The 12,401-nt window shown below is 46.0% G+C and overlaps 1 protein-coding gene across 3 annotated transcripts in view; it reads right to left on the bottom strand.

Annotated features, from left to right (window-relative positions):
- Nucleotides 1-12,401, bottom strand: part of LOC146185212 (proton-coupled zinc antiporter SLC30A2-like) — a 66,638-nt gene that overhangs the window by 10,778 nt on the left and 43,459 nt on the right. For all 3 annotated transcript variants that reach the window (XM_084606186.1, XM_084606185.1, XM_084606187.1), the window contains exons 4-6: nt 12,172-12,325; nt 8,760-8,967; nt 6,071-6,176 (exon numbers count right to left, since the gene is read on the bottom strand). In XM_084606186.1, the coding sequence (XP_084462312.1) occupies nt 6,071-6,176; nt 8,760-8,967; nt 12,172-12,325 (468 nt within the window). The remainder of the gene's footprint in view (nt 1-6,070; nt 6,177-8,759; nt 8,968-12,171; nt 12,326-12,401) is intronic.

Genomic DNA, 12,401 nt, shown 5'->3' with positions numbered 1-12,401 from the left:
TATTCATACTAGTATGTTTATTTGTGAGTGCAGAGTGTATTCCTTCCCAAATTCTGGAGGTAAAGCACTTCACTTTACAAGCCTTTCTATTGGTCTAATACCTTTGAGGCACTCTTACATGCTCGTCACCCCAGATGATTCACAAAAAGAAAGACATCACGAGTCTATGCTTTCATCTTGTAATTAAATTTTAACAGTGAAGAGTTAAAAATGCTGAATGTCATTCATGCATTTTGATTTGCTTCGTAGGTAACAGTAATGTGATGCCGTTTTGACTTTCCAATCATGGGGAAGCACTCCTCAGTTCCTGACATACACAACAAAAAGGACACTGATATGGAACAGAATTTAGCTAAGGGAATCTGAAGTGCATCATGTATGAGTTGGTACGTTCCAGATGCATTGCATGAGCACAACTGGGTTGTGTCTCTTCTAAATAGTGAAGAATTACTCCACGAACCTAAAAAAGTTGCCCTTAGTAACCGAGTGTCTCTTGTAACCAGGTACCTTGTATGCAATGTTGTTAACATGGCAGACATAGGAAAACCAACCGAACCATTTTCAAATGTCTCCTATAATCAAGTGTCTCTTGTAACGAGATTTAACTATATATATATACCATACCTAAATATCCTGCTCGATCGGACCTAGGTTGTACGTGGATATTTATTTCGTTCATCAGGATCTTAATGACCTTCAAAAAAAAAACATTTAATAATCTGAGAAATAACACTGCGTGACTTGATGTTTACTCGCTTCCTAGTGTATCGTATATCAGTGCTGGTGCGTGCCTGTTATCAATTGGTGATATAAAAACGGCTACATTTTCTTCCCTTTTGTTAAACACTTTCCTTCTCTCCTCAATGCCTTATAAATATACAGACCGCAATAAAGCAGCATTCCTTGTTCCCTGACTGTGCCGTTCGTCTGACACATCTAGGACCTGTGATAAATAGCTGCTCGTTGAAACCCGCGAGAATGATAACAGAGAAAAGCTACTTCACAAATGCGGCCTGTGTCGGCAATATCGCGCTGCAGTGACCGCGCTCAAGGTCACAGCAGTTCTTTACAGCAGCTTATGTGTCCTCTTCTGTACGAAGATATGCACAGGCAGTACTGCAGGTGAATGGAACTTACAGCGTGGCTTCTTGCGGCTTGATAGTACCTATATACAGCAAAACGTGCACGAGCTGCAGAAGTCTGTTATTGCACTATTCGTCGTGCCGCCGAAAATCAATCAAAAGAATTAAGAGTTGCAATTTAACTGATCAAGTTTCAATGCAGCAGTGCAACGCACGTTAGCCGTGAAGGCAATCCGTCGCCGAAGGGTTTACTGCTGAATACCGCTGCCCTTCGCTCTCATATTTGTTTGACCACAAGAAACATGTGAAAACAGGTGCCATTTTCTTTTTTGTGCCTTGTGGCACAACCAACCGCACCACAGCTTGCAGGAATATCGAGAATTATGCTCGAAAACACAGCAAGCACCGCACATTGAATGTACCGCCTGTTGCAGAAGTTTGCAGCCCAACGCGCCGGGCGGAGGAGCAGTATCGCTCTCGAGAGGCGGCGCTGCGCCCGCCCGCGCTGCCTGGTGACGCAGCTATAAGAATGAGGAGGCTTGTTCTCTTCCCCTCATCCCGTGGTTGATATCGCACATCTTTGTTCACAGCCGCGGGGTGAGGGGAAGAGAACAAGCCTCCTCACTCTTTATAGCTGTATCACCAGGCAGCGCGGGCGGGCGCAGCGCCGCCTCTCGGGAGCGATACTGCTCCTCCGCCCGGCGCGTTGGGCTGCAAACTTCTGCAACAGACGGTACATGTCCCTGTGTTTTGCCTACACCACAAAAGTCACTGCTGCCGCCAGCACCGCCGCATCTCCACTGACGTCACAGACTGACATTCGTCTATAAGTTCGAATGAATGACCCAGGGAGTGAATAAATTAGTAGGTATGTGGAAGGTGGGTTGTAGATATCCAAATTTTGCTTTTAAAACGTCGGTGTTTTTCACGATTTGAAATCACTCAAAAGAACTGTTTTAGAGCTATGCACGGGCTCGTGCCTGCCTGAAAGCCCGCACCTGGCCTGGACCATGACAGGTTATATTTGTCTCAGGCAGGTCGGACCGGGCTGGACACCCCGATACAGGGCATATGCAACTTTTGCGAAAGCGCTAATATGGCCACGGTGCGATAGGTATCTAGAATGAAAAGTATTTGCCTGTGTTATCCCCATGTGAGAGCTTCTGAGTTCTCTCCCTATGTTGGCCCATCTTTCCTTCATAGTGAACGGATCTTTGCTAGCCGTCAATAACCGAGTGGTGGGGTCACTTGCAGGGCTCTTGCTTCGGTAATACCGCGCAGATGTTTAGGTATATGGTTCATGGTTTGCGCCACGCTGTCGCCTATCATGTGTCTTTGTTGTGGCTTGCTCCTGGCCTCGACATGGCCTTGGCTGAAGCGAGACATAGCTCAAAGCACCCATGGTGTTTGAGTTTCCTTTTGTTTCTCAGTGTAGGCACTCCACTGCCGGTGCTGTGAAAAGCACGCGTAAAAGGCTAATGCTAAGCGAGACAAGCTGACCAAGTACAGTCGCCGAACATTTTTTTCCAGGAAATGGTCCGAATAATCGAACAGTCCAAAAAATTTGTGAAACTTGAAGAAATGGACTTTTCTGCAAAAAATCAGCTTTAAAAATCACGAACTTTGCCACTTACCATATTTCGATTATATGCTGATAATAGGAAGTTATAGTACAGTTGAACCCGGATATATGTCAAACTCAAGGGGACCGCTAAATAGTTCAATATACTATCGATAATTTGAAATGCAGAAACTAGCTCAAGACACCGCTTGTGATCGTGAAAAATGATACCATATTGTCGCATAATCAACCCACTCGCATAATGACCCCACCCTCCACTTTTGCCGCTGTGAATTTGAAAAAAAAAATGTTTGTCGGCACGTCCCGTTTCAGCCATCGCATCCCCAGCTCATTTATTAGCAACATGCTAAGATTCTGTGCAGCGATATCACGGCGTGTTTCTTTTGACAATACTTTTGATGCTAGCTCCTGCGGTGGCGGGGAGTGAACTAGTCAGAGTGCGTGTGATGGCTTGACTGCGCGAGCCTGGTTTCATTTATCACGGCACGCTTGGGGCAGGCGAAGTCCACTGCCACAAAGTCATTGGAAAGCGTGATAGCTGCAAATGCCACCTGAACTGCTAAAAGCCGGTGTCATGATCGCAGCTCACCGCATGCTTTTGTTGATTCATATATGCAAGGATGGGTGACTCTCTCAAAAGAAAACAACAAAAACAAATTTGCCGCTTCTTAACGTCCGCAGCCACCATAGCTTACGCTACACCACGCATTCAACACGACGACAAAAATGGTCGACTCGCAAAAAAATATATATCTGCCACTTCTTAATGTCTGCAGCCACCATAGCTTAGCTAGGCCACACGTTCAGCACGAAGATAAAAATAAACGACCCTTTTTCAAAAAAAAAAAAAAAAAAATCTGCTGCTTCTTAACGCCGCAGCCGCCATACCTTACGCTACGCCACATGGTCAGCACATCGACAGAATACGCACATCGCATGTCACCCGCCACGCACAGGGGGTTCACAACACACTGGTGAAAGCATCCGACATTCTGTCTGCCACGGGCTGAGCTGGCTTGTCAGCGCATGCGTAGAGCGTGCTGCTGCGAACGAAGATCAGGAAAGAGAGAGGAAAGGGAGAAAGGAAGCTCGGCAGAAGAATGTGCACACCTCTGCGTTTCTATCACAATGTTCCCCTCTCCCGAACACCACGGCTGCATTGATGCATCTGCTCCATACAGGCCGTTTCCAAACCGGTTCCTTCTTGTTCCTTCATGCACATGGCTTACAAACATCACGTGCTGGCACGCGGCAAATGATCACCGCAGATACACGTGCCTTTGTGGAAAGGGTGCGGCACTGCTCTAGACCAGACATTGCTGAACTGTTCTGTCTCATGCCTTTCGCACGTGACTTGAAAACATCATGCGGCAAATGGCCGAGGGTGAAGCGATCGTTTTGGGGAAGGCACGCCTTCCAGTGCATGGTGCGGAGTTCGAGATATCGAACGACCGGTGAAATTGGAGTTCGATATACGACGCAGCTTTCCTATACTTTTACATGAGATTTTCAAAGGTATATTCCGTAAGTATGATATATCCAAAATTCGAATTATCTGGGTTCGGCTGTATAGCGCAATCCGCTACTTTGATCAGCTTCCGCACACAGCCCATGCACATGCGCCGGCGCGATCCGATATCGCAGACCCGGCCACACTGACCGGTGCCGATGCAGTAGACGTGTGCATCACCGGGAAGCACGCAACTCACTCAAGGCGGTCACCACATGTGCAGTGGTGCCCCGCAGAAGCAGATCGTATTAAGCTGTAACCACTACAGCCTTCCTGTTAGAATATCTCGGCCAGCCATGCTTTCGTCATGTCCATGCCACTTCACGGCATACTGTGATGCGCAGGTTATGCTCATGCCACAAGCAAATGCATGCGCTGCGCGAAGCAATAACACTCAGTTTGTTTTCATGGTTAAGTTCAGTTCAGGCGTTCAGTCGTGTCCGACTCTTCGTGACCCTATGGACCATGTCACGATGGTAGCAAAAACCGCAAAATAGAATGGGAAAAAAACGAGCAGAACGAGAGCCTACGTGAATGCACTACTCCCCGCCAACCAACACCACCTTTTTCCCACAAATGGCATCGGAGCACGCCGCGGCGGACAGTGCTCGTGCTCCATTTTTCCATTCGATTGTGCACTTTAGGCTACTGCGATGACAACACTGAGCATTCCCTTATATCCATTTCCTTTAGTGACAACGATAAACAAAAAGCCAATTAAGCTAGTCTGTCCGAATGACTCACTTCACCTAAGCTTTCACGGTCGTGCAAAATCGGATTGTTTGCGACAACGATGTCCACTCACGTCTATTTTACGACAAAAAAAAAAAAAGCTTTGGCCAAAAAATGTTCTCCACAGTATTGCTGGCACCAAATTTGGTCCGAAAGATCCTTTTGGACACCACAGGGTTCGAAATATCGGTTCTGAAAATGTACATGATCTTATGGGGCACGTGACGGTTCCTGCATAATTCCAAAATATCGCGCAAGTCCGAATTATAGGAGTCCGAAAAATCGGTCGGCTACTACTTGGCCACAGAATCAACCCCTTGTTTAGATTTAGAGGTAGCTCACTTTGGGAAAAGCAAAAATCTCTTACCAAAATTTAGTTTCTTTGTTAAGAACATGTTGTCATTTCAGCCACAAGTCAGAGCACCCAAGACACTTAAGGGCTGCCGGATCCATCTATCACCCAGTGTCACTGCAAATATGCCTCAAGCCTTCATCAATGCACAATTATGTTTTTTTTTACAAAAAGTTAGAATGATAATTCTATACAAATGTGTCATCTTAAACGTGGGAACTCAGCATTTCATGATCTTGACACCCATCATCCCGAAATTTTCTTCCTTTACTATCCCTTCAAATGCAACTATTGCAGGCCGGGCCGGGCCTTAAGTCAGAGCACTAGAACCAGTCTGGGCTCAGGCTCAGAACTTTGACCCACGCACTCCTCTACCCTGTTCCCCCTTATATTAATCTGCATTCTGAAGTTATCTTTAATAAACAAAAGCTGAGAAATGAGGATTCGACCGAGTGCGTAATGTATCCAAAAACACAGAACCAACAAATTGCACTACAGTACAATTCCGGACAACACATTCAATTGTAATGTCGTTTGTTCTCATATTACTTCCCCTATTTGCTGCTAGGAGGCGCTGCTTGACCAGAAGTTGTAGCAGACTGAAATCACACTCGCTGAAGCACATTGTATACATGGCAGCAGCTTTCTCACAAGTGACCAAGCAAGAAACAGGACAACAGCGCACATGTGACAGAGGTAAACAGTATAGCACGGCAAACCCACCACAAAATCCTCACCTCCTCTACTGAAAGCAGTAAACTTTATAAGTGCACGACGCGGCTGTTTGACACGGCAAGAGACACACGACCCACCTTCCATGAGGATGAGCACGGCATCTTTGAGGATTGTCACCGTTGTGAACAGCACAAGGGCAGAGAAGATGAAAGTGCAGATGGGGTCGGCTATCTTGTACTCGGGCTACAAAAGAAAAGAGGACGGCATGACAAGGTGCACGCAGAATGAAAACTAGAGTGAGGCTCTATTATGCTAACAAAGCAAATGAGGGAGCTATCAAGCTGCTCATATTTGAGGAATAACACTCCAAACTGACATAAGACACAGGGATGACTGAACAAATGAACAGCACTGACTCACGACAGACTTATTACAAATGGAACAGTTTCTTTTTCATGTAACAATTAGGTTCGACTAAACTATCAACTCGGACTAAATTTCTTCTGCAGTGACCTGCAATGTGACTTGCAGCATGTCTGAAGTGAGCAGACTCAACGTCCGTTGACAATAGACACCATTAAACTGGTGAACACTTTCCTTTTGTTTGTTTTGTGTGTATTGTTTAGCACGTGGAGTGACCAAATTCTTCCGTATTTTATATTCGCACAGAACTGTATATTTACCAGCTTTTCCTTCCCATAAAAACGGCTTCATTTCTTTTTTTTTGCCTAATCAGGTCTGGTTGTTAACGTAGAACCTGCACACGATAGCTGACCTCCCCAGCTGCTAAGAAATCGCAATACAGCAACACTGGGGGTCCCACTGCTTTCTAAACAAAGTTCCTTCTAAAATTACTTCATTGCAGCCCCTCTTTTGCATGATATACATCCCTGCAGTTTATTTTACTGAGCCTTACACCTTCGCTATTCTCGACTTTATGATACACCACGATAACTAACAGGATGTTTTTCTTCGCTTTGTACATGTAGAATGAAAATTAGCAAAGGATTAACACTGCTTAAACCATTTAAGACGTACAAAAGCACTGTTTGGCATGCTTATGCTTGGCAGTTTAGCACAGAGTTTGGCAAGTGTACTTTCCTCGAAATTAAAATTGTCTCGTTTAGTGGAAAGTAAGGACGCACAGTCTGTCTCACTTCTCAGTGGGCGCCTCTTACAACAAAAGGGCATACAACTGGAGGCACATATGTGGCCGGTTCAAATTCCTGTTGCAAACTAGCCTCCAGCTTGACAGATGAATGCTAGATGGGAAGCAGAATGGCACGACGCCACCCTGGACACTGCAGAAATGACGCTTGCGTCACAATTTTGATACGAAATCACGTGCCACTTTTCACTTTCTTCTCAGACGTTCTGCTCATGCCACTCGTGCGTAAATCACGTCTAAAGCCTTAAAATCTATCTAAGAGATATGAAAACAACTCGGCATTTGACAGCTAGTGTGAGCATTTAGTCTAAGGAAGGGAGTGCATTCAAAAGAGTGTTGTGCACGCAGATGAGTTTATGAAATTTGCCAGGCCAAAGATGACAGCAGTTGGCACATGAAATGGCTCAGCAGAATTTAATGAAAATGTATGATTGATGTCCTCACAGTGTGGCAGTGCTCCATAGTGCATCTTCCCCTTGGTCTCATTTCATCATATTGTTACGTGGCGGCAAGCCGATGAAAACAGAACAGAGGACAGAGAGAAGATAATCAATGACAATGAGACGACGTTTAATGAAATGTTGCGGGCCTAGCGCGAGCACTCCTGCCTGCGCCACTGCCCGCTTCTTTATCCTTGCTCGTCCGTAACATGACCCAGAGCCACCAAGCGAGCGTCCTGATCGTGGACGAAGAAGTTTACCGATGTTGATGATTCCATGGCATGATGATGGGCGTGTCTGGATGCTTGAAGAGGAGGAAGAAGGAAGAATAAAACGGCTTGCCGGCACAATGATTCCCGATGAATCTTGGTCCAGGACACTCTCGGGCCACAGGTTGCCATGACTCGATGGCGGAGGTCAAGGCACGCACCGCATGGCATTGGCAGGGGAGGATGTCTTCAAGTGTAGCGGTGTCTTGGGTGGTGGGGTCTTTAAGAGGCACATCTGGTTAGTGGGGTCACATATGGTCGTTCGGGTCTCTTCTTGCGTCTTGTGGTCGGGGTGAGGGGGACGGGGCGGAGGAACGGCAAGGTCTTGCTGGGTCCGGCAGGCTGGGGAACAGCCATGCGATGCCTCCTAACTTTCAGCCGATAGTGCAAGAAGTTGCAGGGCATTGAAGCTCCTGACCAGGATGAGGGGGTGATGATGAAGTACCCCGCACCTCCATCAAATGTTACATGGCGGCAAGCCGATTAAAACAGAACAGAGGACAGAGAGATGTTTAATGACAGTGAGATGACGTTTAATGAAACGTTGCGGGCTTAGTGCGAGTGCTCCTGCCAGCGCCACTGCCCGCTTCTTCTTCCTTGCTCGTCCGTAACACTATTTTGTGCGGCTCCTGGAAACGGAGGGGGCACATGAAAGCTATATTTAGCAGCACCTTTGTTCATTAAATTCCACCTATCTCGACACTGAGGCTATCCTCTTCACATTAGTTAATGTTTCTTTTTTTCCTTTGCGTGCCCACAAATTCAATCCTAGCATTACAATTGTGGTCCCTCTTCGTTCAGTACAGTGCTGACTTTTAACCTCATTTCAGCAAAGGGCAGCAGAAGAGGATAGAGAGAGACAAAATGCAACAGACACCCTAATCTCACCCCCAAGTCTTGACCTGTTGAAAACATAACAGCATGACCAGTATGAGATATGACAACGCACCCTGTACTTGATGACGTAGGCCGAAATAAGCACACCGATGCTCTGCAGGAGGTCTCCCAAGACGTGAATGAAGGCTGCACGAATGTTGATGTTGGCACGCTCCCCTCTGGCCTTGTGGTGCCTACGGCCATGGCCACCAAGGCCATGGCTGTGGCCGTGCCGGGCAACTCCAGCGCAGGGGCAGCAGCCGTGCAGAACCAGACCCATGCTGAAAAGGCAAAGAGGGGAAAGAAATGTCACACCACCATACCACTGCCAATCAGTTTCACACTTTCAGTGATGCCAAAACGGTCGAGCAAGGGCACAATGTATGACAATTGACAAACAAGAGCAATAAAATTACCAGGCACAGTTCACAGTTTCCGAGAATCTCATCCGGCTCCAGAGGATGTGCTTTAGATTCCGTCCTCTTGAAACACTATTACCTATGCATATTATTTCACTGGAAACCAGCAAAAGGACTGAGAACTACAAACATGGATGAGCATGTCTATAGTGCGTAGCCCTTTGGCTTAACAATGTACGACATACTCGCCAAACACCAGACGCTGTATTCCGCCTCATGAGAAAGGAATGCAGCTCTAGTAAACCTTTAGAAGACAAAGCTGCGACATATCACAGTAGACAGTTTCAGAAGAGTGCCACACAAGCTGAGCTCGTTAACACGCCGCAGAATACGAGTACCAAAAAGGCCCAATCATACTGCCTAACACCACTTCAAGGTATAGTGTCAGCGAATTCACGCCCAGCCAAGAATTCGAATGACGTCACGACAATCAAGTCACAATGACGAAGCCCATTCTTGGACTGCTACTCTGTCCAAACACTTGTATAAAGAAACTCTCTTTCAAATGCACTATCGCTTTTGTTGCTGAACAATCATTTCTTCGCATTATACTGCGATTTATGTTCCGTTAATGCAGCAATGTTAAAAGCCCTGTTTTGCACGAAATCAGAGGTCGGTATTGTGAGCAAAAAACTACAGGCATGCCTCTTGCCGGTGGTAGTTGGCAGGTCACATGGCCGAGTTGGCAGGCTTCGCCTTTCAGGTGGGAGGAGATTAGAATGCAACCTTCTAGGAACCTTGTATCTCAAATCAGACACGCTACCCCTAGGCCATGCAGGCACATTCAAACTGCTTAGCTAAAGCAGGAACTTGGATCTATGTTGGCTGGTTTTTAACATAATGGGCTATTTTACAACTCTATGATAATAAGTAGACCGAATTTTAGGCAAATGATTATCTTTTTTAGCACATCGTAAGCACATCTTTTTTATATATGAGCACAAATTACGTGTTGACAGCATGTGTAATACTCCCTTTAGAGTCCCTATAAAAGCCTCTCAGATAGGCACAAGCAGCAGATGTGAACGGAGAGTTTGTTAGTCACTTCCTAGCAGGAAAGGATGAAGCTGATGAGAAGACAAGGACTTCTAATGTGTGCTCTAAAACTTTGGAGAGGACGAAAGGGGAGACTATACCCGACTTTGTTAAGCAATCCTTGAACTTACTATGGCAAGGTTTTGTTTCCTTTACATGGATGAAGCAAGCTATAAAAGGGCAAAGTCGCACTTCAGGTGACGTTCTATTCACAAAAAATCCACGTCATCTGCCTACCTCACGGGCTTCACCATATTTGTGATGAACTCTAAAAGCATTTCAAAGGCAATAACGAATTTACTGCTTCACTCAAGAGTGTGTTTCTGAGAGTGCCTTCTCGTGTGTGCTCTTTTTAAAGAGCAGTTGTTAGAAGTGCCTCTACCACTGGAACCTATCATCGCACGTCGGGAATGTGGCTAACTGCAGTTGAATGCTACAAGTGCCACCTTTCTGACCTAAACGCCATCGCAAACAGTTTTTCAGCTCACTAGAGTGCTTCAGTCAAAAGGGTTCAAGCTGCCCTTTGCCAGGACAAGCTGCAAGTAAGCCTTGTATGACTGTGCAGCAACAACTTCACTCTCTTCACGGCCGCTACAAAAAAATTGGAACTTGGGGTAAAAGTTTTAAAGAATATTTAATGTTTGCAATTTTATTAAAATCAAAATCATCCCTCCTGCTTTTTTTTTTTTTATTTTATGGTTGACAATGTATGTCGGTGTTCCGATCTCATATAATGTGCACTAGATAAAGCTTATAGTGCCTATTTCGGTGCATTAAATGAAATTTAAACTGGCTATTGTTGGCATTTAAGCAGTGCATTTTTAGTGCCTACGAATCTGGCCTCCACTAACGAGTTTATATATAATTGGTTCACAGGAAAATAAAGGCATAGTATCGGCTGCACTTGTTCTGTAGACACCTGAATCACTCTGTAAGGGAAGGGAGGAAGGTAGAAGTGAAAGTGGAAAAAGAGGAGCCGTAGTAGAGGGCTGTGGATTAATTTCGATCACCTGGGGATCTTCAATGCGCACCGAAAACGCACAGCACATTGCACTGACATCACACAGCATGCACAGCACATTGCACAGCATGCTTCTCCGTTTCGCCTCCATTGAAACGCAGCGGTAAGGAAAGGGAGGAAGGTGGGAGTGAAAGTGCAAAGAGAGAAAGAAAAGCCGTAGTGGAGGGCTACAGATAAATTTCAACCACCTGGGGATCTTCAATGTGCACCGAAAACGCACAGCACATTGCACTGATGTCACACAGCGTGCACAGTACATCACACAGCATGCTTCTCTGTTTCGCTGCCATCGAAACGCAGCGGTAAGGGAAAGGAGAAAGGTGGGAGTGAAAGTGGAAAGAGAGAAAGGAAAGCCGTAGTGGAGGGCTATGGATTAACTTCGACCACCTGGGGATCTTTAATGTGCACCAACAAAGCACAGCACATTGCACTGACATCGCACAGCACACAACACGCCTCTTTGGTTCGCTTCCATCGAAACGCAGCTGCCGGCAGTCGGGATCGAACCGGAATACTCCAGAACAGTAGTCGGGCATTTTAACCATTGCACCACCTTGGCAGGTACGCTGTACTAATGAGTATGTGTGGAATAATATAGGCACAAATAAAACAACTGACTAAGCGAGTAACAAAGGGAATGCAGGCGAAAGAGGATCTACAAGGGGAATCATCAAACTGGAGCCATGAACACTATCGCAGCATACCTTTAAAGGTAGGGCTAAGGTGGCCCCTAAATGTTTCTATTCTTTGATGTCTAAGCACTCATTTCTGAGTCTCTTCTCACGGGTGCATTTGCTTGACAACTGCTACGCAATTTGACGACGAATTTTCATGGAGCAAGGAAAGATACGGCCAGACTGCCATGGCACAAGGTAAACTCCTCTACAAAAGGTGGGCTCAAAACACCAATTTCAAAAGGTGAAATACGGCACTACTTTACGCTACACTTCAGGTCCACCAGGGGCTTTAGCATTTTTATTCCCACAAAGAACACATAAAGGTTAGCTTACATGATGTTCATGACCACCCCCGTTCCGGAGACAATGAGCATGACATCGGCATCGATGGCATAGTCGTTGTGGTAGATGCGCTCTACGGCTGTGTAGACTAGGATGCCCGTCAGCACCCAGATGAACACCACGCTGACCACTGCACCCAGGACCTCTGCAAAACATGGTAGGTACATCCATAGCTATGAGACGCACAAGGCACTGAGGTCCTCGGTTTGGTAAGCCCTTCA

Source organism: Amblyomma maculatum, chromosome 6, assembly GCF_055883805.1.
Source record: "Amblyomma maculatum isolate TAMU_Amacu chromosome 6, ASM5588380v1, whole genome shotgun sequence".
Lineage (NCBI taxonomy): Eukaryota > Metazoa > Arthropoda > Arachnida > Ixodida > Ixodidae > Amblyomma > Amblyomma maculatum.
The sequence above is the reverse complement of the archived record's forward strand: the minus strand, read 5'-3'. Positions and strand labels throughout refer to the sequence as shown.